Source organism: Mauremys reevesii, linkage group 7, assembly GCF_016161935.1.
Source record: "Mauremys reevesii isolate NIE-2019 linkage group 7, ASM1616193v1, whole genome shotgun sequence".
Classification (NCBI taxonomy): domain Eukaryota; kingdom Metazoa; phylum Chordata; order Testudines; family Geoemydidae; genus Mauremys; species Mauremys reevesii.
Window position 1 is genome coordinate 98,300,396 of NC_052629.1, and position 27,059 is coordinate 98,327,454.

At 38.4% G+C, this 27,059-nt stretch overlaps 1 protein-coding gene across 2 annotated transcripts in view; it reads right to left on the reverse strand.

Annotated features, from left to right (window-relative positions):
* Window positions 1-1,125: 1,125 nt before the first annotated feature.
* BICD2 (BICD cargo adaptor 2) overlaps window positions 1,126-27,059 on the reverse strand; it is a 148,374-nt gene continuing 122,440 nt past the window's right edge. Inside the window, exons 5-8 of one of the 2 annotated variants that reach the window (XM_039481446.1) lie at window positions 24,820-25,839; window positions 23,262-23,413; window positions 6,038-6,248; window positions 1,126-2,804 (exon numbers count right to left, since the gene is read on the reverse strand). In XM_039481446.1, the coding sequence (XP_039337380.1) occupies window positions 2,799-2,804; window positions 6,038-6,248; window positions 23,262-23,413; window positions 24,820-25,839 (1,389 nt within the window). In that variant the 3' untranslated portion in view covers window positions 1,126-2,798. Of the gene's footprint in view, window positions 6,249-23,261; window positions 23,414-24,819; window positions 25,840-27,059 lie in introns of both variants that reach the window. The other variant, XM_039481445.1, reaches the window with a different exon arrangement.

A 27,059-nucleotide genomic window follows, 5' to 3' on the forward strand; every position in this document is an offset into this window, starting at 1 on the left:
TATTTCGCAAGCAGACCAACACACTTCGTGAACGCTTGCTAAACAGAAATGGTCCATTGTCTTCCTTGAGTTACAATGTACATTAAGTTGATTAGCTTTTCTAATGGAATTGAATACTAGGTTACATAAACAACGAGTTGGGTTAGTTTAGGACAACCCCCATTTGGGGGGATGGTGGTATTATAAACCTTAAAAATCCCGTAAACCTGTATTTCATGTCCCTAGAGGCCAAGACCAACTCATAGTAACCTACATCCTGAAAAGACTGTGTGTTGTTTGGATTGATCAAAAGTCTTATCTAGTTACAGCTGACTTTGTACCTATATTTAAGCTGGTTTTACGTCAGCTGTATATACACCTTCCTTCTGAGTTCTGAAGGGTCCATCAGAAATTACTGGTAAACATATAAACGACAGTTAATAATAGGGGTTCCTTTTTCTATTCAAACTATACGCAAATGTACATAATAATCTTTTAGGTTTCTCCCAGGTAAAACCTATGACAAAAATACAAATATTCATTCAATCTTGTACTAAGATTCTTAATGACCTAGGAATATTTCAGCTAATTAAATTGGCAGACATTGCAAAAACACAAAAAACAAAAAAAACCTCACACACACACAGTAAAGAGATCTCCTTTTCTCTTTTATTGATACTGCCAATGCGACTACCTTTACACAGGCAGATTGCTTTCCTACATTACACACACTTTTTGTATTAATTTGGAAGTAACATTTTGCCCCCTATGCCTCCTAAAGTTATCAAATTAACACACAGTTATACCTTAAGAATCAGCTTTCCACAATTTTCTTTTAACCAATGACATTTACTTTTTCAGATCTGTGTAAAGGTTACTTGGCAAGAGTACATGCATATGACATTAAATGGAGACCAATCCACCACTAAAAGGTAATGCACATAAAACATAATACAGTACTTTGACATCATTTCAAATAAATACCCATGTACAAATGTAGTAATTTTTAAATGTAACAATATTTCTTATGAATCAATACTGTAACAGAAGATGAAAATATAAGAAGTCCCCACATCTAGGAATAATAATGCTTCTTCCAGCAAACAGAAATCTTTTTTCCACTGACAATATTATTACAATTTGTACTTTTTTTTTTTTTGAGGGATGGAAGTCGTCCCCCCGCCCCCCTCCAAAGTACCAATTTAATGATTCACACTAGCCTCAACAAACAGCACCAAGGCAGGGAGGTACAGCTTGTTGATGCACTTTTCACTTTCTGTTTCCTGAAATTACAATGATTAGATACAACATGCAAGAGTACTTATTAATGTCTTGTCTTTCACATTTCCAAACAATACTATGGTTAAACTGTATTCACCACCATACACAGCTAACAGAACATTAATGTTCCCAATACAGCCTCTGTACTGCAGCCACAAATGTGTTAATACATCTTGCTCTTTTGTTCAATAAAAGTCCATTTGGTTCCCAAAGTGTATTCGGGTTTGTTTTTGTTTTTTTCCTATACCCCTGAATTTGCAAGGATCTGCATGATGAAGTATCATTGACTAACAGTATTTTTTACAATTTCTTGTGTATATATAATCTCTATCTTAAGACTACCCATTAAAAATGTGCGTAAGGGGAGTTCGCTTTGCACTTATTGCTCCACATCTTTACTAAGTTCCAAAACAACTGTTCATTTCTTCTTGTATAGACTAAGCTATTCTAGGATTCTCACTTAAATTATTAAAGGCACTACTGGCAATAATTAATGACAAAAAGGCGCTGAAATAGAACACCCTATTCATTGACAACTTTAGACTTTTTTTTTCTTTCTAACTGTACCATAATTTGGCACAATAAAATGAAGAAGTAACACAACAATTCCAATTTGGAATTTAAACCATACAGTTGTATAAAATTCCGTTAATCAATAATACTTCACACCTTCCTAAAACCCAGAAATTCTGGAATTTATAGGTAACACTACTTATTTCATATTGTTCAAGTGCCTATTACTGGTTTAACTAGAGCAAAGTCAAGTTTTCTTCTTGTTACATTGAACTATTCCTAAGAATAATAATACAATATGAAAAAAACCCCAGAATTTGAATACCCTGGATTTCTTAATGAACATGGCAGTTAAAAATCAGTAATTTTAACACATAAAGCTTAAACATTTTATAATAATAAAAAAAGCTGCTGAAGCACAGCACATATATAGTTTAGCAGAGCTCCTGGTTTTTGTGTTGAAACTCTTTTTCTAAACACTGTCTAGAGCAAAATCAAAAATAGTCCAAATCTCTGCCACATGCTGATGTAGAAAATCAACAAGCACAAGCCCAAAATGGGGAGAGACTATGAGCACAGACCACTGCATCTTATATAAACTCTTCTACATAAGGAATTAAAAGAAGCTAAAGTAAAATATCAAAATATCAAAAGTGCACAGGTTTAACAATCAGATAAAAAATGAATATCTGCAATGAAATAAGAAAAATTCCCCCATCTGAACATTTCTAGTAGATCATAAACTAATATGGTGATCATTACGTTCAAAGTAGGTTTCTTCAGCACTTGTAAGTTTTCTTCCTGCAGCAGCACTTATAGGTAAAGCTTGTTTGTTTTATAACTTGAGACATAAAAGTAAAATTGCAGGTAGTATACTGGAAAAAGTTGTTTTTTAAAAAAACCAACAATCTAGGATCAGGTCAGTGGTTTCCATTCTTTGTGCAACAGGCTACCACTGTTAACCATAATGAGGCAGGCTAAGAAATACTGTTGCACTGTTGGAAAGGCCTTCTCCAGGAACTACTCTAAAGCTGAAAAATGGAAAACAGAATAACATTAGAAAAATTGGTACTCATTCATCAGTTAAAGAACTGACTTAATACAGAGTGCACTGCAAGATCTCCATAGCAGGTTAGTCGGTTGAGAGGCATCTGTTAGTTTCCCAAGGTAGAGGCAGTAACTTTAGTTGGCATGTGCTTTCCAAGCTAATGAACAATGTTTTACATGAGTACTGCTCAGAAGCAACAGCTTTGCAGGAAGGTTTCTTACAAGTACTGAATAAAGCTATGCTTTTCCAGCAAAAGATACAGCAGTGAGTATGCGAAAGCCATTATCAATGGAGATTTAGGTTCTCCAAAGACATGCAGGTCAGTATATCATGCAGGCCAATGCAGCGAACAGTAATCATTCAAAAGAAGAGCCTGCTTGCAGAGGTAGGTGATGGCTTAATAAGTTTTCCAAGCTAAATCCCAACCCATTGAAAGGGAAATGAAAGACTTAACATAGCATAGGTAAGTTTCAAGAGATTTGTTTCACAAAAGTACTAGCCCCCATAATCTTAAATATATTAATCTAAACATACACACAGCAGGAACAGGTCACTTTTATGTACCGTTGCTCATTTCTCTTTAGATCAGGTTTTAAAACATACACTTGACAAGCTTAAATAGTCCAGCTGTTTTTTATTTTAAGAGCCATAGAGATGAATAAAAATGGAAAGCATTACTAAGCTGGTTGCGATGTAGCAAAACTATCCATATTTTGTACTGACAACGTGAGCCAATATTGATAGTAATAGTCACCTTCTGATAACACTGAAATCTTCCCATAAAGTTTCAATTGACTTTAAAACTAATCAATGCATGTCATTTCTTAAATTTGCCTTTTCTATCATTACTATGTTGTGATAATACTACCACTAGAGACAGGGAAGCAATACAAATGGTATTAACAGCTTGCTACTAAACTGGAAACAAAATGATAGCTGCTTCTAATGGAGCAAAATGAGTTAGTAATCTAAATGCTTACTTTTACAAGGCATTCTTTATAATTACCCACAATGCAAAAATGAGAAGAATAAAGGCCTTTTGGAGGATTGTGCAGCAAAGAAGAGAAAAGCAGGATTGAAAATTGTTAAAAGGTATTTTGCTTTTAAAAATATCAAACCTGCTACATAGCAATATTAAAGCTCAAATTCAGGAGAATACAGTGTTTTCTAAAAATGAAGTAATAATTGATGCACAGAGGCCTGCTTTTAGGGCCACAATTACTGTCTTTTTAAACGTCTCACATACACAGGTAATTGGGCAATATACTAGTCTTGGAAAAATCCACTCTTTAAAAAAAAAATAGATATTGGCAAATGTGATTCTGGCACCAAATTTAAGGATGCCACATTCAAATATTTCTTTTAAAACATGATTTTTCATAACTCTGATGTCAGATTTCTTCACAATTTACTTGTGTGGATTTTAGAAGCATTTTTAAAAATCTCTCAGAAACCAAAGACTGTTTTCCCTCCATTGGAAAAGCAGGCTGCGCTCCTTATTACTTTATATTTATATTGTGATATCTCCTGACTACTTATAGGCAGAGCGGCGATACACAGGAAGCAAGCTGCTGACCATCCACAAGAAATGGTAGTGAAATGAGGCAGTACTACACCAGGATCATTAGAATGGCTTTAGAAAACATCACTATCAGCAGACAACTGTGCAGTCTTGGATTACTTTTAGTTAATACTATCTATAAGCATACAAAATTATTTGAAAAAGTACAAAATGAACAGGGCTTTACATTAAAATAAAGTTTGAGGCTAGGCACTTTAAAAACTTTTGTTTTTTTTTTTTAAAAAATGTGCCTTATTGTGCTCCACAAATTTTCCACAATTTTAAAAGCAACATTTTTCAATCTTGTATATTTATCACTGTATAGGCACCAATTATGAAGTACACTTTTTTATGTTATCAAACATATTGAAATTAAGTGGCTAAAAAGGCCCCTTAAAAGTCCAATAGCAGACAAAGTATTTTTTTTTAAGATTAATACATACGCTAACCTACTTCGTTAATATTTATTAATAAGATGAACGGGTTAAATTTCCTGTGCCTATAATGTAGAGCCCTGTGAAAGGTGTGCTTGCATAAGGAATGCAATTTTTTTTTAATATTAAAAAAACCCACAAACAAACAGAGCTCTGAAACACTATCCCATTAAGATTAATACTGAGAGCTGAGAAAAACTGTATTGTGACTTAAAAATAGTAGAACACAGTCATATAAATTCTGTACAGATATGGTGTGGATATAGTAATATGTAAAAACACCTTTTTTTCCCAAACTTGTTAAGCTGCAAAAAGCAACATGAGACCACAAACATCCTTTCCATACATGACACTTTTTCACAGCATAACTTTAATGTGAAACTGCATATCAGTTAGGATCCTAATATTTTTAATTTTCAATTTTATTCCAGATGGGGTAATATTGCATATTTTTAAATAGACTATAAATGTGCAAGTTTCTTTAGGTTAACCCTCTGAAGTAGAGAAGAAAGCAGGGTTTAAGAATGTATCCTATATTTCTCCAACTTTTATAGCTTATAAAAGCCTTTTGGGACTTTGGTCAGTGGCGATATGGCAGAAAATTTCTGATGACTGCCACAGCGGGCAAATCTAGTTTTGGTACCGATTTTGAAATGTTCTGCATTTCCATGTTACACATCTAATTTCCAGTGTTGCATTTCACCACTTTTCAAACCAGATTAACAAGGAGATTTTAGGTTTGCTTTTTTCTGTGAAAGCTTTTTTTATTATTATTATTTGAAGAATGCTGTAACCCTGGGGAAAGGATCACATTTGTGCTAATCAAACTACAGTTAGTAACACCAGATGTAGTATATCAGGTATAAACTTTTAACACTTAGCCATAAACAGCAAAACCATACATGTTAACCGTGGAAACAAAAAGTTCCTTTCCACTATTAACTTGTTAATAAGATCTCCATACGTATGAATTAGTTACAGTTAAGACCACCATAATACCATTTGTATTACATGGTTTAACAACATACTAGTACAAGTCAACTCACCGCAACATTAGATAGTGGGGATTTATGCTGACAATTACAGCATAAAAATTAGATGCATAATATGATTTCCTACATGCCTCTTCTAGTCACAATAGATCTTATACTTCTCACAAAACACCTGGTTGTTAAGGACAGACCCCTCAGATCTGTCTCCACAGGACCGGATATGACTTACACTCGGGTTACTGGTCTTGGCTTTGGAAGCAGATTTAGTGCGCACCCTTTTGGACTGCTCGTGGTCAAGCTCCAGATGCTCCAGGCGCTGGGTCAGTGCCAGTTTTTGCTGGATTGCCATACGAAGCAAGGAGTTCAGAGTCTTCTTCTCATCTTCAGCTGCTGCGAGCTGGCGCTGCATTTCATCCAGCTGTGTGACATATTCGTCACATCTGCAATGAAATATATCAAGAATCTTTAGCAACCCTATTTTCCACTACAAAGCAGGAATCCTTTGTGCTCAGCGGACATGGCCACAGGCTGATAGGAAGGAGTTTTGTAATCTGTTGTGTGCATATTTATATAGAAACTTCAGCAAAACCACTGCACCACAATTATTTTCTTCTGTGGATCTCCAAATCCCACATTTAGTGCTCAACTTCTCCCACTTTATATATGAAAATACTCATTATAGGCCTCCCTGACTACCCAAGTGTGGGACCTGGAAGCTCTGCGAGGGGGCTCTGTCTGAAAATTGAGCACCCCGCACTTGACCTGGTAGCGATGAGTTACATCTGATGACTCATTCTTCACAGAAATGGGGCATTCTATTACAGAAAGTTAGGACTTTAGAACTAAAGTGTAGGTTAGAACAAAAGGGTCCTATAACTTTTAATGAAATGACCATTAATGCCGTTTTACCATTGACTCAAATAAATTCAGTTCCCTATTTTCCATGAGGCTGAAAGACGTTTAATAAATTCCCCTTGTCTGTATGTTCCAATGGAAATCCAACCTCACATTAAGCTCAGTCACTCTCCCTGTCCCAAAGAAAAGGCCTACAAGCTGCCCAATATTGTTTGACTAGATTTTTTTTTTTTTAAAAAGAGGAACAGATGTAGATTCCAAAACTCCAGTTTTACCTCCCGTTTGCTGGTGTAAGAGACCAGATATCAGTGTTTTATTGCTGTTTTGTTTTGAGCAAGTATGTCTTTTTATGCAAAAATCATTGTTTTCAATATAACGGTTTTGAAATGAATTTCTAACAAAGAAAAGATGGGCCTTTCCAGCGTTACATGGCATCTTGCAGGGCAAGCTCCACAAATGCCTGTGAGCTATTTAATCTGTAATCACTTTCATTGAACTTGGGAACTATTAAAACTGCATCATGCACCATAAGCAATTCTAAGTGAAGTCCTTCACGTGTAGGTGTGTGGTTACTGTATGTAAATATAATGAGTGTGGCTATAAAAATAAATATGTCTGTATACCAGCAGAAATTTCCCATGGCCACATCTGTAAAACTGAGCATCTTCATAAAAATCAAAGTCAAACCTCCACCAGGGAGATCCTTCTTGTGAGATGTATTGTCAAGCTACTAGTAATGTATAATCTAAAGCAGAGAGGGGAAAAAAATCTGCATTCAAATGCAGATTCACAGACTGTGCCTTATAAAGGACCCAGTTATTTTCCCATTGACTTCAACAGCAGCAGAGGCCAGCCTGCCATCTAACTGAGTTTGCAGGAGAAAAGTTTTTATTTTGAAATACACATTGAAGACAGTATCCAATAGTGGCCCCTAAATGCTCATGTCAAACTTCAGTGCACTCAGACTGCAGTGTAGGTTAGCGTACCAGGGACAACTGGACTCAGTGCCATAGATGGGAATCTACCTTTTTTCTCATGGAGGAGATGTATCGAGAGTGAAGACCTAAGATGGTAACAATACATGGAATTCTTGGAGAGTTTGGAGGTGATGGTGGGATTGAGACAACGCAGTGTGCTGACTCCTCTTCTCTTCAGCCTAGTTATGAAGGTAATTAGTAAGAGAATCAAGCCAGCAGGGAGACAGAGAAAACTATGTATGCTGACGATCAGGCCCTTTAGGCTGACAGCAAAGAGAAATTAGCTAATATGGTATCAGAGTGGGCATCAGTGTTTGAAGAGCATGGTTTGAAGGTAAACACAAAGAAAACTGAAGTTGTGCAAGTAGGGAAAGTGTAAGAAGGGTGGTTGATTGACATTTCAGGAGAGAATCTACTGCAGAACTACTAACTGTGGAATGTAACCTATCATTTAAATGAGCTTCTATACCAAATGACTGGAGGATAGCTAATGTGATGCCAATTTTTAAAAAAGGCTCCAGTGGTGATCCTGGCAATTATAAGCTGGTAAGCCTAACTTCAGTACCAGGCAAATTGGTTGAAACGATAGTAAAAAAAACCCAGAATTATCAGACACATATATGTACACCATTTGTTAGGGGAAGAGTCAACATGGTTTTTGTAAACGGAAATAGTTCCTCACCAATTTATTAGAATTCTTTGAGGGGGTCAACAGACGTGGACAAGGGTGATCCAGTGAATATTGTGTACTTGGACTTTCAGAAAGCCTTTGACAAGGTCCCTCACCAAAGGCTCTTAAGCAAAATAAGCAGTCATGGAATGAGAAAGAAGGTCCTCTCATGGATCCGTAACTGGTTAGGTGGTCACAGTTTTCAGAATGGAGAGAGGTAAATAGTGGCGTCCCCCAAGGATCTGTACTGGGACCTGTGCTGTTCAACATATTCATAAATGATCTGGAAAAAGGGGTAAACAATGAGGTGGCAAAATTTGTAGACAATACAAAATTACTGAAGATTGCAGTCTGCTTTGGACTTAACTAAGTTACAAAGGGATCTTTCAAAACTGGGTGACTGAACAACAAAATGGCAGATGAAATTCAAGGTTGATAAATGCAAAGTAATGCACATTGGAAAACATAATCCCAACTATATATACAAAATGATGGGGTCTAAATTAGCTGTTACCACTCAAGAAAGATCTTGGAGTCATTGTGGATACTTCTCTGAAAACATCCGCTCAATGTGCAGCGGCAGTCAAAAAAGCGAACAATGTTGGGAAGTATTAGGAAAGGGATAGATAATAAGAAAGAAAATATCATAATGCCACTCTAGAAATCCATGGTAAGCCCACATCTTGAATACTGCGTGTAGTTCTAGTCACCCCATCTCAACAAAGATATATTAAAATTGGAAAAGGTACAGAAAAGAGCAACAAAAATGAGTGAGAGTATAGAACACTGCCTGTATGAGGAGAAATTAAAAAGACTGGGACTTTTCAGCTTGGAAAAGAGACATCTCAGAGGGTATATGATAGAAGTATATAAAATTATATGATTGGTGTGGAGAAAATGAATATGGAAGTGTTATTTATTCCTTCCCATAACACAAGAACCAGGGGTCACACTCAATGAAATTAATAGGCAGCAGTTTTAAAACAAACAAAAGGAAGTATTTCTTCACATAATGCACAGTCAACCTGTGCAACTCATTGCCCGGGGATGCTGTGAAGGCCAAAAGTATAACTGAGTTGAAAAAGGAACTAGATAAGTTCATGGAGGATAGGTCCATCAATTGCTATTAGCTAAGATGGTCAGGAATGCAACCCTATAGGTATCCCCAGCCTCCTGATTGCCAGAAGCTGGGAGTGAACGATAGATGATGGATCACTCGATGATTACCTATTCTGTTCATTCTGCCAGAAGCACCCGGCATTGGTCGCTGTTGGAAGACAGGTTACTGGGCTATATGGACCATTGGTCTGACCCAGTATGGCTGTTCTTAAGCTGATTCGGAAAAAGAATTTGTGTACTTAGGAAGTACACTTAGCGCTACTGGAGAGACATCCAGAGAATTGAAAAGAAGAACCCAGTGTGCTGGGACAGCAGTGAAAAAGGTGGCAGGAGTGCTGTGGGACCTGTAATTAAGTAACAAATTGAAAGGAAAAGTGCATGCTGCATGCGTTTGTCCCTGCTTGCTCTATGGTTTGGAAAAGATGAGTCTTACAGAGATGGAAGAAAAGAAGATACAGATAATAGAAAATAATATACTGAGACGAACGGCAGGTAAGTGGAGGGTTGACAGAGTGCACCTGGAATTCATTAGGGGGAAGATAAACTTGGGACTCTCAGTGATAGATAGGCTGGAGAGAGTATGCTTGAGGTGGTCTGGACTTGTGAAAAGAATGGGAGAAAAACGAAAGCGGGGGGGGAAGAGGAGTGCAAGAAAGGCTGTGGAAGACCAAGGAAAGATGGAAAGACCCTGTCAAAAGAAGCTTGAAGAGAAAAGCACTACAGCTGCAAGACTTAAAAATCCATGCCACGGACAGGAAGGAGTGGCGAAGAACTGTGGGTACCTCAGACCCCATGTAAATAGTAAGAGGAGTTTAGTACAACAGATATATTTCCAAGGCAAAATTGGAAAAAACGCTCCAAAGCTAAAGGAAACCAGACTTTACACTTCCCAAACTATGGGTCAAGTCATCCCCTCTGATCTGTCACTGGTATTGAGGAAGGAAGGGAGCAACAGGAAACAAGTTTAAGTGTCCCTAAATGTGAAGGATGGAGAAGAAATGAACCTTTAGGACCATCGTTTCCCTTCTCCTCCCAGTAAGCTTCCCTGCAGAACTTCCCCACCTATGGAATGAGGACAGAGGTGTGGGTGTGGCTGGGGATAGCTGCCCTATGCTGCATGTCTCAGAAATCCTGCAGAGAGCTGTTCACAGGAATGAATCATTTGGACCCTATCAGCACTAACTGCTGCACCATCCCCTCTATGCTGGCAGATGGAGATGGATTTTGTTGCCAAAAGGTGAGGGGGGAGGCTGAAGGCACAAGGAATAGCCCAAAAGGATTAAAGATCTCAGGATGGCCAGAGATCTGTGGGATTTTCCTACAGTCTTGGGACATCCATGGTGTTTGGAAGAGGGAGCACACACCGGTTTGACACCATGAGGAGGCAAATCTACCACCTCCTTCCCCAAACCAGACTCTTTGGAAACTGGGCTACCGTAAGCCAATGGAGTTTTCATAGTATCTTGTGAGCTCTTGTTTTTGTTCCCCATGCAGTAGAATGTGATCTGGCCCTAAAACATGACGATTCATTAGGCCAAATTCGGTCCCGGTTTACACCGCTTGCGTTCCTAGTGCAGGACTGCTGGAAGCCAATGCTGCACAGAGCAGCTATCCCCAGCCACACCCACCCCACAGTCCTCACTGAGGTAACAGGATCAACACAGAGTGAACATCAGAGCAGAATTTCTCTGCTTTTCCAACTATTTTCAGATTGAAAAGAAATTGATAGTTTGGTTCTATCTGAACTGCACACTTCAGCCCCCAACCTCACTACAGTGAGGCTGATTTATAACTGCTGCAGCCATTCATTTGATTTCCATTGCAAAAATTGTATTAAAAGACTTTGAGGAGGTGAGGGGGGCGGATTTCACTTTTAGTCCCCCTGAAAGCGAGAGGCTGGCTAGGAACAAGAATACGGCAGCAAAACAGAATATAGCTTCCCACACAGCTTTGCTAATGTACCTTAATAGCAGGAACATTGCAAGCTGAGGATTATCTAGGCGTCTCCTGATCAAAGACTATCAGTTGTGCCAAGCTGGGTGGTAGTTTGGTAACATGGACAAATGCACGTAGGAGACTAGAATAAGGCCAGTAAACTCAGTGCATGTGTGATCTAAGCTGTAATTAAATCTAAGATTTCACCTGTGAAAAGCTACTGCACTAAAAGCATTGCACCATCAAGCTTTTTGCTAATGCAAGCTTAAACATCAAATGAAAGCCATTATAAACCTGACAATGGAAAATGATTTACTATTTTTTAAAATATGATGAGATCCCCCCCCCCCATCTTGTTCTCACACGATTTCATTAATATAGGTGGTGGTTTCTTGCTAGCAGCAGCAGAAATGTAGTTGGGATTCTTACTGTCCTGAATGACTGATCTCATGTGTGGGTTAGAATGTCTTGGAGTTTTACTAACATATGAGACGTTTTATGGCTCTCTTTTCTGAATCCATTCTCCTGAATGGTTCTTTAGGCTAAATTATTCTGTAAGTGAAATAAATCAGTATCTTAACCGGTTCTGTGCCTGATACTATTCAGGATTCCTTTGTAGAACCAGAAAAGTGATACTTTGCATATAAAAATAGTGGTCCATTTAAACAGGTTGAAAAAGATCCAGGTTTTACTAGAAGTGGATGCAGACTTTACACAACCGGGGTGCTGGGACCACTGACCTGCTTTCCTCCCCTAGGCTGTTTATTATTGGCATTTTAATTTTCTTCAACAGAGTGTTAGTCCTTTCCTAAGTATACTTAGAAACCATGGTCTCCAGCGCTGTCTTATATCAATGCAGTATAACAATTCACACTAACATTATGACTTTGTTTTTACATAAACTGATATCGATTTGTAGCTTTGCAGGTGTAAGAACAAAATATCTTCCCTCTTTATAAATTCACATTTTGTGCAAAGCAACATTTCAGAGTATGTATTCAATGTAGCATCATTAGATGGGTGGAACTGAAGTTTCCTTTGTTCCAAACCCACACTTTTGAAACTAAAATAATTGAGCTTTTATGCTTACAAAGGAAAATAAAATTAGCATAATTCAAGTCTGCTGTGCACATACTGTTTTTATATTATAAAAATAACAGTATGTGCACAGACTTGAATTATGCTACTCATATATATATTATGAATATTATGATGCAGACCTTGAATATAAGGCTTTGATGTTGCTTACTTTATCACTGATGATTAACCAGGAAAACAAGAATTTAAGGAAACCATCAACTTGTAAAATTTTAAATAAGCAACACTGTAAAAAAACCCTCAAACTCAGATGATACAGAGAGAGGAAAATCCCTGAAGGACTCCATAAAACTAAAAGTTAAAACCATTTAAAATGTCCATGTCTAAAGCTAAATTATTCTTTAAAAACAAAAATCAAAAGCATGCTGAATATCAATGTCTCGAGGGTTAAAGACCTCATTTTCCAAAGCAGTTTAACATTAGCATTACTTACTGCACGTGCCAATCTCTCCTTATTTCTGCATACATTTTTGATCATCTTGAATTTCAGTGTGTTCAGAATGGTTAATTAATCCTGATATATTTTTAATCATGTGTTTTGCCATATTCTTCTACTGTGCTAAGATCTGTATTTGCAAATGCAACCCATGTAGCTATTGGCACCTGCACTTAATTATACTAATTTACCTTTGCCCATTTTTCAGTTGTGATCAGTACAATGCCAATTTATAAGACAGCAGTAAAGCATAACAAGCAGAAAGAGCTAACTGAAGAAGTCTCTTTGGGAACAATGTCAGCTACTTTAGCCTCTACCACATTAGATTAAACTGTCACCTGCATTAGAAATTAAGAGCAGAGCGGATTAAAGTCTCCCAATTTTTCCTCTTTATTAAAAGATAGAAAATATATCAAAGCAATGGCTAAAAGACATTTAAATTAACATGGACCCTAACAGAGACTAAGAGCAGCATGGCTATAAGAGGTACTAGTTTCTACCTGCCATATTAAGCTCTGTCTTTACATCTGAAATAAGTTTGATGAGAAAATTCCTAACAACCCACCATCAGCAGCAGGAATGAAGAGGCCCTTCCCTGCAGAGGAAACAGTGTGCTCATACTGCTAGAGGAGTGGGCATGTGGAGGGATAGAGGGGTCAGGGAAAAGAAGGTGAATCTGTCATTATGTAGCTCCGTTACCCTTCCACCCAAGACTACAGTAGAAAACGCACAGTAGTTCTGCTGCTGCTTTGTAGGTTAGAGGGCAGAAGTAAAGATTCTTCCTTTTTCCCCTACCTCCAAAACGATCCCTAATTTGGGCTGGGTACTGAAGGCAAGATTTAGAGCCAAGCTAAACACCATGTGAATTTATTTAGAATGCCAATTTTTAAATGGCTGACGTTTTGCATCAGCTCACCATGCAATGTAGAGAGAAAAACAAAAGTTACAGTGGTTAGAGGTTAGATGGCCAACCTCTAATTTTCTTTCACGTAAGGCCAAATTTTGTGATTCTTTCTCAAGCCAAGCTCCCACTGGACTTCATGGAATTTTGCTTGACTAAAAGCTATAGAAGTTAGCCGTCATTTTTTAAGGTCTCAATTCTGGAAGGTGTTGAACTCTCAACTCATTTCATTTAGATTAACACACACACACACACACACACGTATGCCCTCGGCTGCCTTGACACAAAAGTGCATAGCAAGGAAAACAAACAGAAAAGAAAAGAGAAAAACAACCTAACTGAAATGCAGTTATCCCAAGACCACCCAATCCTGAGTGGTGTCACTATGGCTTTGCACATGAGTTCTTGTGGATCCAACTGCAGGATCAAGGTCCTAGTCCTAATCCAGTGTCTAAAACATTTGATGAAGTTGCTTCATAATCTTGACCTTTCTGCCTTTGTGGTATCGCGCATCTGTAGCACACATGCTTAGCAGATCCATGTAAACTAAGGCATTCTTTCAAATGTATTAAAAAAAAATACATGAATCCAAAAAACAGGTAAAAAAGAAAAGAACTCAGATTTATACATTTTGAGATGAGATCAAACCAATTCAAATATCTATTGGAAATCTTGACTCTGACTTTTCTTATTTTTTCCCTAATCTCCTGGATATCTTACATTGAAAACTCACTTGAACTGCACATTTAAAGAAAGTTAATGATGGGATTGGTGCCATTTGGCTAAGAATCAAGTACAGATTATAACCAATATATAGTTTCCTAGATCACTTATCTCAGCCATATGGAATAAATACTTTTGCAAATTATTTGTAATAACTGTTTTTGAAAATAAATTATATGGAGAATCTCTTCTGCAGCTTCATATTTCCCAGGAGAAATATCTCCATAGTACAAAGGCCAAGGTCAGAGCCACACAGCTGGACCCTTCAGTCCTTCCGCACTTCCAAGGAATGCAATGGGACTCTGCCACAAGGGTCTGCCTACTTCCATCCTATTGAAGGGTCATGACCAAACTTGAAAAAAAAATTGAATTTACCATTAAATGAAATCCACAGGAAACTCCATTTCTGTATCAGGGGTGAAATTAACCCTGGTGAACCATTTAATTTCCATCTAGTCTACGTATACAGAACAGAGGGCCTCTGCAGCTGCTCTCCGCCACTAGCTACTATTAGTTACTGAGTGACACTTGAGGTTTTGATGTTAACCAATGAAGGCCCTGCCTATTTGAGAAGCTGCTGTTTTGATTAGCTCTCCATTAAGTTCAAAATGGTCAGATGGTCATATCGTGTGGTAATGAGGGCCATGAAAGTACCCATAGGCTAGAGCAAATACAAACCCTTATCCCATGCTCTTTTCCGAAAGCTTGGAGCTGTTTTGAACTTAATGGGGAGTAAATTCTAAAGCCCCTTTCATGGAGAGCACCCGACCAACAGCTAATCAAAGTGGCAGCTTCTCAAATAGGCAGGGCCTTCACTGGTTAAAATCAAAACCTGCCAAGTATTTACAACACTCCTGTGAGGTGAGGAAGTCTCATTACTCAAGTTTTGCAGATGTGGAACTGGGGCACACAGCAATTATGTGACTTGGCCAGAATCACACAGGAAAGCTGAGGCAGAATGGGGATCTGAACCCAGATCTCCGCGGTCCCAGTCATGAACCTATTCATAAAGCTATCCTCAAGGGGATACGAGAACATTATTGATTTTCAAGGTCTGGTCATATTCTGGTTTGAGGGAAGCTGTTGGCCATTTTCACTGTATTTTTCAATCTTATGTCAGCAGTGCCTAGGATAGGTGCATTGTTGGTATAAATATAAATACATAAATCAGTACAAGAAGCCACTAGTGTCATTTTACACCATTTCTATCAAATACATTTTGAATTCTTATTTTTTCTGCCACTGTCTTGTTACTTGCATCTAGGACATTGGCAGTGCACAGTCCTGGACCTGGAAAAGGTGTCACACACAGGGTCATTCACTGTCCCTGAGCTATACCGTACCACTGGCTGTAGAAATTGGAGAGAAATGCCTTTTAGTCAGGCCTTATGAGACTCCACTCTAGCCTTGTTTTCAAGATCACAGTTCTCCACCTGGCTTCTCTGAACCGAGCATTTATCCAATGTAGAAATATTCTATAACTTGTTCCAAAACCGTCCCAGTCCAATACGAAGCCCATTTAGTTATGCATTTCTCTTATATTCACTGTGCTCTGGTTCAGTTTACAGCTTCCATTGTTAAGCTCTTCTTTAGTGTTCTGTAGGCCCTATGATGTCTGAACAAGAGGCTAGCCTCCAAATTAGCTTTGGTATTTTAACCACTCTGCCAGTGTTTAGATTTGTTTCCTTCATTTCATTTTCACACTGTCAGTTAGATGCCATCTCTGTGATGGTGAACAGTAATTATTCATTAATTGCTGTTTGGGTGGTAGAAGTCACAGCCTGGTTCTGTTATTCTGATAGCCTTCTTGGACGAGTCTCCTCCAACTCTAATACTAGTCTCAGACTATGCACTATCTTCGCCTTACCGGCATTTTCTAATACGTCATCTTCCCTCCTGCTGACTGGCTGCAGAGTTTGTCTTCCCCCTTCCCCTCCTATTGCTGAAGTACTGGAGTGTCAGGATGCTTGTTAATTACATGTAGGTGCACTTGTACACTGCTTGTCAAAGTCATCTACTCTCTGCTGGATGCCATTTCTTAATTACTGTTCCATCTTCATTCTGGAGGGAAAACATCTATTCTCATCTCATTCTCACTTGTTCTTAGCTTCTGGGAAGATGGTTTCCCTCTAGAGATTCACTGTAAGGTTTTGTTTGCTGATGTTCTATATAACCATTTTCCTCAGGCTCTTGCTCAGCTCAGTAGATTCAGCAACCTTCGCTCTGAAGCAGGGAATTTGCAATTTGCTGTGGCAAGTTCTTTTTTTCTGCTAATGTTCATTTTGTCCTCCTTGCAGAACTGAAGTACTTTTCTTCTGTTAGAAGAAGAGGCAGAATATTTCTGCAGAATGGTCTGAACGGATTTATTTGATCTGAGGTTTCAGGTTCTTACATAAAACACACGAACACCACGTTTGAAAATGTTTTGTCTTTGGAATGGATAAGTGTCTCATTTTGCTTTTATGTCTCCAGTTGAATTTGCACCCTTTTACAGGAATATTTGCTCCTCATCCTGAAATTATATCTTGCTTATTATTTCCTTAGCTGCTTTGATCTTCGCATGCATTATTTCCTGACACAGTAAGTCTAACTGCTATGGTCTTTTTGCTGAATCTTGGCATTTTGTTCTTATTCGTGTATTCTTAGTGCTGTAGTGTGACCAAGTATCAGAGTCAGGTCCTTGTGGGGGCAGTGCAGACTGTTCTACTGACTCACACTGGCTCACAGACCAGGTTGGTCACTCTGGCCCAGATTTTCAAAGGTTTTGGGGCATTGCTGCCCTCACTCAGTGCCGCAAATCCTACATGATTTAGGAGCCTAAATCTCACTTTCAAAAGAGATTTAGGAGTCTAAATTCCATCAATGGGATTGAAGCACTTAAATCCCTTTTGATTAGGCTCCTAAATGAGTTAGGTTTTGCAACGCTGAGCGAGGGCAGCAATGCCCAAGTGCCTTTGAAAATCTGGGCCCTTTGCTCTAACTCATGGATATAAATAGAGGGTTAGCAAAGAGATATAGGCAGTGCAGCACAGAAAATTCCTGAGACTAGCCCACCTGAAAAGGAGCAGGGTCTGAGTGTTTGTAGGCAGGGACCTAGCCAATTCTGTGTTCAGTTACAAATAAAGGAAAATCATGGTAAGATAGGAATTTTGTGCAAACTAAAGAAACAAATCTCTCCCCTGAAGGGCTTGCAATCTAGGTTACTCACAAGGCAGCCAATTATGTCCTGGGAATGATAAGGGTCACACTAAAAGATCATTATGTACACATCCTGGGTTCAGCGGGTTTTTTAGAAGGGTGCAGGTGTGTTCCCTAATAAGGTAAAGTGTTATTTTTAGGACCTGGGAAGCTAAGTCAGACAAGAGGAAGGAGTAAAACAGTGGAATCAGTATTAGCCAGTCTTCAAATTGAAACCGAAGTATCTTCCTCCTTTCTTTCAGCTTTTCTATGCTAGTGATTAATTAATACCTTCTTGATCAGGGTTTGGGTTTTTCCTGAATAACTGAAGCCTCTCCCCGAAACCTGCAGTAATGCCCTATAATTAGACTGCCATAGTACAATAGCTTCTTAAATAATGACTTGTGGGCCAGTTATTGTCTGTCCTTCACCAAGTCAACTTCTTATTACCACACTCTTTCATTCCAGCATGTGTTCTTGATCTTTAGCCTCAGATGCTGTAAATCCCTGCACCTCTGCTCAATCACCATTCCCATGTATTAGGGACTGCTGGAAAATTACAATCACGATGTTTTGATTTATTCATAGTTGGGTGCAGATGGCTCAAAGCAACTGCCAGGAAGGCTGCAGTCTTCTTCCTCCGTGTTTCCTTACTGAATTAATAAAAAAATACTAACTTCTGTTTAAATTCCAAGATTGGTATATTTCTTATCTATTCTACTATTGTGTTTTGTTCCATAATGAGCCTTAGGAAATGTAGCCCTTTGTAACTTTTTCTGTAAATGACTGTCAGTCTAGAAACATATTTTGACCTGCTCTACCTTTACATTTTAACCATGTTAATTTCAGTCTCACCAGAATTTTACAGGAAAACTGTCTCATAGGAAAAAAATCTTATTTTCAAGCTTCTCAACAAATAAATTACAAAAATCACAGTTTAAATAACCTCATTTGATAAAAAGAATCAACTACTGTATGTGCTTTTAAATATCTGGCTCAAATTTGATGACTTTTAAAACTTTATCTACTTGGAAGCTTAAATTTGATAAGATTCCTGTATAAAAATTCCTTCCAGAATAGTTAATCCTCTACATTCATTACTGAGGTTTCCTTATTTGGTGCTGCTAATATAGCCCCTTAACCACAGGAACCTCATTAACAGCTTTATAGCTCTTTGGAAGTAGGCTCTTGATTCAAATATTTTTCTGGAAATGTATGAAACAAGATCTCGTTTCACTTGAGTTCTCTCTACATCTGTGCTATTTTACCAGCTTCTTTGTGGATAAAATAAACAAACAGCTAAACAATGTGTGTACACTACAGTTCCTGTTTTTGATAAATTCATCACAGAGATCATAGAATCATAGAATATCAGGGTTGGAAGGGACCTCAGGAGGTCATCTAGTCCAACCCCCTGCTCAAAGCAGGACCAATTCCCAATGAAATCATCCCAGCCAGGGCTTTGTCAAGCCTGACCTTAAAAACCTCTAAGGAAGGAGATTCCACCACCTCCCTAGGTAACCCATTCCAGTACTTCACCACTCTCTGAGTGAAAAAGTTTTTCCTAATATCCAACCTAAATCTCCCCCACTGCAACTTGAGACCATTACTCCTTGTTCTGTCATCAGGTACCACTGAGAACAGTCTAGATCCATCCTCTTTGGAACCCCCTTTCAGGTAGTTGAAAGCAGCTATCAAATCCCACCCCCCTCATTAGATGCACATTAAAACACTTAATTTACTTTAAAACAATTATTATTGATCAAGTTAGCTACCAATTTACAACATGTTAAGTAGTAACTACTAGGTAGATTTTTAATAAATAAGAGTGGTTTGTGGGGCATTTAGTTTTTCTTTTCAATTTGAAATGATTTACTTGTTTTAAAAAAAATAAACAATTTATATCAAGCTGTGCAACTATACTTCCATGTTATGAGTCTATTTTAAGAATAAACCATTTCTCTTAGATTGAATCTCTTCACAGCACACAGATTTTCTTGATTTGCTTTTTTAGAATTCTAGGTGCAGATGTTCCTAAGATACACACCAGATTCCAAAATGTTAACTTGGGCAGTGGATTATGAAGAACTTTTCAGAGAGTCATGATTTTGAAATATACACTTTCAACAGCTGCTTCAGATGACAGCTAAACTATAAGAGTGGATGGTACCAATAAAAGGTCCAAAAAAAGAAAAGCGCCACTTCATATTTGTAATAAAACTAGAAACAGTGTCTAGTTAACATTTACCGCAGTCAGGAAAATAAACAGATGTTCAAGTCTTTGTTGCATGAGAACATTTAGAACCATCCACGCTTCCTATTAGCGACTGTAAACCTGAAAGAAAACTCAGTTTACTTTTCTCTCAGCATTTTAAATGGAAAACCTATTGCATCTTTCTTCTAATGGGGAAAGTTTGCTAATTAACAACAAAATATTTGACTGTTATGAATTGATTCATGAATAAATACTAGAGTCCTAATTAAGTGGAAAAATTCCACTTTCAGATCAATATGGCAGATTTTGACTATTCCTCAATATTCTGATCCCCATTTGCATGCATGGTAATTGCATGCATGGTAATTGCATGCACATTTTTGTGCACACAATTATTAAAACTTGAGCCTTAAATAGATTTTCTGCTTGCACTTCTATGTTCTATTACTCAACTATTTTAAGATCGCTTGATAAATGAGTGTATGTCTATCTATTTACTTACTTAGGTGAGGGGAGATATTCCAGCATTTATGAGTCTACTACTCTAAAATTAAGCTACTGAGGGTATATCTAATGGAAGAAGCAATTTTTCAAACTCTGATTTGCATTGCTTCTCCCGTCCACATCTCAAGTCCTGTTGCGTTTTCATTATTTATTGAAAATAGTTGATAGTACTGTCAAATTAGTAAGATTAACCTACTTTAAAGGAAATTAGACCCCATTTTCATGCCCAGATCATTAACACCTATTTATTATTTCAGCTTCCCTCATATACTACAAAATGGCCAGTTCCCTGTGGATAAGACAGATCCATGCTTATCTCAGTTGCTGTAGCATCCAAAATAGGAATATAGGCTACTACTAGAAGCCAACATACTGGATGAGATGAATCTTTGAACGTGGACAGCTATCCCAGTGATTAAACTCCGCACAAAGATACATTTCTCATTCTCCTCCCCTCCCCTGCCCAGTATCTAAGTCTTCATAGTGTGTAAGAATTTAGGAGTTATGGAAGTGAGGGACATATTTGGGGGAAGAGAGGAATTCTGCAAGCTCCATGCAAGTCTGCCACTTAGCCTCAGTTTAGATATAAAATAATCCTGGGTAACTGTACAATTCTCTGAATTTCTCAGATGGGTGGATTATTGCTCTCATATATGGGTGACTTAAGATACAGTATGAATTCAGGTGTTCAAAGGTGAAAGGCTAGTGCACTGAATCACTATCCATGCAGTCCTCTGCTTTCTATGGGTCACTGTGTGCTCTTACGGACAGCTCATTGCTCTTTCATCACAATGCCTAGGTAAAACAGGATCTCAGAAATGTTAGCTACTCATTTGTGCAAGCAGGTCTATAGTGCGTTAAGCAAACAAAGTAATTCCTGAGTTCTTTATTCATGCAAAATTCCCACTGACTTCACTGGGCATAAGGCTGCAGGCTCAAGCCCCTTGTCTATACCTTCCAGCAGAGCTTTCTCTCTGCCCCCCGCTCGCATGTACATAAGCACCTTCTCACCCGTAAAAGACCATGGTTGAGTTTTCAATGGCAATAAGCTGGGAAGAAGGAAAACAGAAAAGAAAATTCCCCTTGCAGCATCTCACTCTATGACTTGGAGGGAAAAAAAATTTCCTTTAGGGCAACCAAAAGAGGATTTTCAAAAGTGGGAGAGGGAAATTAAAGTAAAAAGGAACAGGCTGATTGTTTTCCCTTCCCACCCCCTCCACTTCCTGCTTCCAGCCATTTTCTCACTGATCTAAAACTAGCCATGGGAAGATTTGGCTGTATTAGTTCCAGGCCTGTGTAAGTGTAATGACAACACATCCCTGTCGGCAGCGGGCAGGATCGAACCTGGGGCCTCTGGAACTTAGTGCATGAACTTCTACCGCATGAGCTAAAAGCCAACTGGGCTGTTAGCTAAGGCTGTAGAGCAGACTCATTTTTTCTCGCTCCCTCTTAGTGATCTCTAAGTGCTTCTAAACGGGACAGAACACCACACCGGGGGTGTGTGTGGGTTACATAAGGATAAACAAGGGAAGGAGAATACGAAAAAAAAGAAGTCTGTATTGGGCATTACATTGTCAATTATTCATCCTTAAAGCTTCTCCATATCCGGTTTCTTTTTCTAAGCCAAACCCAAATGCGAGGATATTGCAGGGAAATGAGTATTGTTGTCTATCCAACACTGCACTTTGCCTGAACTCTATCATCACTCTTGAGTGATGTACCTCTGCGAGTGCCGCTCTAGAGCTATCCTCTCAAGGGCATTGAAGATGAAGCCTCAGAGTCCTCACAAACATTCCCATTATTCCTCACCGTGGTACTTTCTGACATGGCACAGAAAATCCTTTCAGCATAAAAATTGCTCACAGCAGACAAGAAAAAGGTATAAGCAGTACCCTAGCGAAAAGATGCACAAAAAGACCTGTCCTCCCCTGTGGTTATCTTAAATAAATAGAACAAGACATCCAAACTATCGAGTTATATTAAAAGGCCTTTATGACATCTGCCCTGCCCATCTTGCATTGTTTAGATAGCCCTGCATGGCCTTCTGTTATTCCAAGAGGTTTGTGGGTTTTTTTTTTAAACTCTACCAACCTGGAACCACCTGCTTTAGATAAAGCTTTTTTCAGGCTAGTTTCCCCCAACATTCCCCCAACGCTCGGTTTTGTAGGATTGAGAGAGGAAGTCAGTGACAGGCAGCTCCAAGTAACATGCAGATCAGCAATGGAATGCTCACACCTTTTACAGCATGTTCTCCAGGAACACCACAAAGTACAGCTAAGCAGGGCAGAACCAAATTCCACACTGAAGTAATGATGCGACCCCGATAAGGTTAACTTTGTAAAGGGCATGAGAGACAGGTGTCTTTAGTTTATTAATATATAGACATCTATTCTTCAGTGCTTGCCAGCACCTCCCATATTACTTTCTGTACCGGCAGGATTCAATTATAGCTATATATCTTCATTATGTAATGTTCATTTTATGTTCTTAAACATAATTCCCTCTCAATCTGAGTTTAAGTCACTGATGCTAGTTACTCCTTCCCCTGATTTTTACATTATAAACACTCCCACTCCAGAGTCAATATAATTTGTTACAGCAGCATGCTATATCCCTGTCATTCTCCTAAGCAGTAGGAAAATATAATTGCAAGTCACTTTAATTAAACATTTCAAACAGCAGAAATGTGAAGGAAAAAAGGCATCCCTCTTTTGTTTTTCCTCTCAAATATGATGGCATCCTTGCATGGTTAATACTTCTGCTTGCAACTAACACATTCTATTTATTCCACATACAAACAAGCAGTGTTTGGGGGTTTCAAAGAGAGTTCATGTATTTTTTACCTTGTTGCAAACATTGCTCTCAGAGAAGAGAAGGTAGCAGCATCTTCTTTTAAAGCCTTCAGCTCATTACGCAGCTTCATCATGGTCTCCGTAACCATAGCTTTCTCATTTTCATACTTGCTTTTTAAGTTGGCAAGGGCTACCTCTGCAGTCTATTGTTTACCAAGAAGAACAAAAATGTAACAGTTAGCTAACCACTTTATGAAGTGTTTCGTTATGAGGTTTTTAATCTCCATTCATACAATGGAGCATTTACTTAGTACTGAAATGTTAAACTTTTAGTCAATTTTTCCTGGACAGATTAAATGAATTGCACATTAGGATATGGGAGACAGAGCACGAAAAGAAGTTTGTTTCCAACCATGAAGCACCATCCCAAGGCGGTCAGCCTGAGGATATTTTGCTAGTTGTATATATATTCCCAACACTACTTTGTTGAGTCAAATGCTACTGTAAGTCATATCAACGCCAACAAAGACACAAAAAGCTAAACAGTATAAATTGAGGACTTAATCTCAATTTGCAAGTTATTGCGGCTATAACTACATATAGCTTCTAAACTACCCTAATTTTCAGAATGGATTACATTTCTCAAACAGTAATATTACAAACAAGATGAGTACAAGTCTATTTCTGAAATAATGTACTATGTAATTATTATTTATCTTAACATCTATGCTTTGAGGTAAATTTGAATTTATATCACCTTAATTTTAGATTAAATTAATGAAGGATTTGTCATTTTAAGCCCTAAAAACAGCTGATCACAATTGTTCTAATCCACCTGTGCTACTATGGTTATCAAAATGACATAATCCAGTCGCCAAAATTTAAAAATCTCTATTTTTACTTGTTTTTCTTCCCTTATTCTGCTTTTTTTTTTAAGTTCTTATACCATTATCACCACCAAGCAGTGTTTGAATTGTGTGTGCGTGTGTATAAAATCTTAGAAAGGACATACTTTTTACAATCCCTTTAAAAGATCAGCAAACATAATTCTTTCAATAGGAAAATAATGTTTACCTTTTATTTTCACTGAATTCAATGATTATTGATCCATTACACTACATATAACCTAATATGTTTTAGGCTGTCACTATTGAAGCTTTCCCAGAATGCTTTGTCAGTGTACTTACTCCTGATCTTCAACAGCCCACTATTCCAGTTCAGAGAAGATGCCAATAGCGTTACATTATGTAGGAATGTATTCATATATTCCCTGGGCACTAGACTGAAGCCACTTTCCATTTCTCTTGTCATCTCAGCTAAACTGGAACTCATGAAATGCAAAAGTATGTCAAGGTTTTGACTCCCTGCACTGCTTGGCATCACAAAACTTCAGCCCTTAGACTATGTACATGGAGTGAAATCCAGGCCTCACTGATGAATGGGAGTTTTGTCACTGACTTGAATGGAGCCAGGATCTCACCCATGACTGCAGTGTCTAACACATGTGGCAAATGGCAACAAGGGTCATTCTAGCCACATTTCTTTAATGCTTTTGCTTATGATGTAGCTGTGTAAAACCCTGGATTTCATCTCTGCAAAACCTGCTCACCTGTTTGTTGGCCTTTAGCACAGTTCTCAGGGTTGCTATCTGTTCTCTCTTGGTGCTTAGCAGGGACTTCAGCTTCAGGATTTCCTCCATGAAAGCTTCCTTGTCTTTGTCCACTACCGGCCCAAGTTCTTGGGTGGCAACACGCTGCCTGGACAACTCGGTTGTTCTGTCCACCGCAGCTTGTAGGTGTTTGATCTGATCGCGAATTATAGCGATCAAGTTGTAAATGTTCATGGGTTCCTTCCGAGGATCTGACACAGGAGATGGGAGGGATGACACTGGAGATGGACTACTGTCACCACTTCCATTCTCTGCTTTTCCTAGGTCTATCGATAGCAACCCTTTAGAGAGCAGGATCGGAGACCTTCGACCTTTGCCCTCTGGGCTGCTGCGTCCTCCTTTACCCTCTTTGTAATAATCCAGCATCACCCTGTTTGGAGTTTCATTGTTGCACATGCAGACGTGGTGATACAAATTGGCCAGCTCCTCACTAAACGTGACTAGTTCATCTTGGGCTACACTGAGACTGCCCTGTGTTTCTCCAGCAACGTCGCTTACTTTCTTCAGCTCCTTCTCCAGTCTGGCTACCTGTTCTCTATCTTGCCTATTAGATTTTTCTAACAAGGTGATCTTTTCAGTAAGAGCCTGGCTTTCAGTCTCATATCTGTTCTTCTCCTCCTCATATTTAGACTCACACTCTTCATATTTGCCCTTCAGGACTTTAAGCTCTTCTTTTAGGTCACCGATCTCTGACACAGCCACTTTGTACTTGCATTCTAGGATCTCTGGCCCATTGATGTCAACTTCGTAATAATCTCCATCTTCATGGCTGTCACGCTCCTTCTCATTGTCAAGAGCAGACTGACGTTCCTTGCTGACTTGGAGTTTTTTCATTGCATTAAGGTTCTCTGTGAGCCTGCCAACTCTCTCATGCTGCTCTGAAAGGGCTCCCCGGGTGTTCTCCAGCTGTTTCTGAGACTCTTGGAGTGTAGATAACAAATTAACTTTTTCTCTTTCCATCTGAAATACATAAAGTCAGACATTCATTCTCTGGAAGCAAGTATTTGTGCAGCTTTATTCTGTACAATCATATGAGAAAATGGTCAACAGTCAATAAAAGGTCAGACAACTGCAGAAACTCAGTCCCTTACGCTCTGTGGAAAAGGCAACTCCACTTACATTGAACTCAGTCTCAAAACCTCTTGGCACCATTACTAATTTGCATCATAGGGTGGTTCTTATATCCATTAAGGATTTTCAAACAACAACACTCTTTCCTGTTTTACCTTCCCCTTCCACAGTTTGGGTCCCTTAGTAAAACCATTATCCGTTCAGCCAAAGTTGAGCTGAAACTGGTGTTGTCCTGTAAAGTGCCTAAGAAACAACTGGGCATTGTAAAAATAACAATAAAAATGTGAAGACAGTCAATAGCAGCAGTTTGACATAGCTGTATCAACCCCAGATTAGCCCTGCTAGCAGCAGAAAAAGATAAGACATCAAACTATTGTCACCCCACAGTGCAGCACAGGGCACTAAACCTTCAGGGAATTCCTGAACTGGTCAAAACTAGTCTTGTGTTTTTCTATAAAAAAAAAATTTAAATCAAATTTTTTGAATATTGTTTATTTTGGTGGGAAAAAAAAACATGGGAGGGGAAGTTAAATGACACATAGTGGTGACATCCCCCCCCCCCCAGTCTCACTCAATCTTCTTTTCTGGTAAGGAAAGTACAAAAGTGCTACTTTCTTCCATTTAAGTTAAAAAGTGAAAATTTAACTTCCCTTCAAATTTTTATATATTTTCTTTCCTCCACTTTTTGGGGTATTACTATTTTTTTTAAGTGGGCATTTTCTCACAATTCTGAAACAATTTAGGGATTTTCCCTGATATTTCTCAATTTGAAAAAATGAAAAATTCTGTCAAAACCAACATTCCCCCAGCCCCAACCCCGCATGCTTTTATGAAATCCCATTTTTCATCAGAAAATTTTCAGCAAGGTCTAGCCAACTCATGTGTGCCTTGTTTTATATTCTTCAACACTGGGTGACTTGCTTATAATATAGAAAAGGCAAATGACAATTCATGGCATAGACTCTTAAGCAAATTAAAATTGATTTCATTTTCATCAGACTATGAATTGCATTAGACAGGAATTATAGTACATTTAAATATAAAAGTACATTATGAGAGGTGAAAAAGCTCAAGTTTTAGTATTTGCAGGAGACGCATCAGACTGTGGG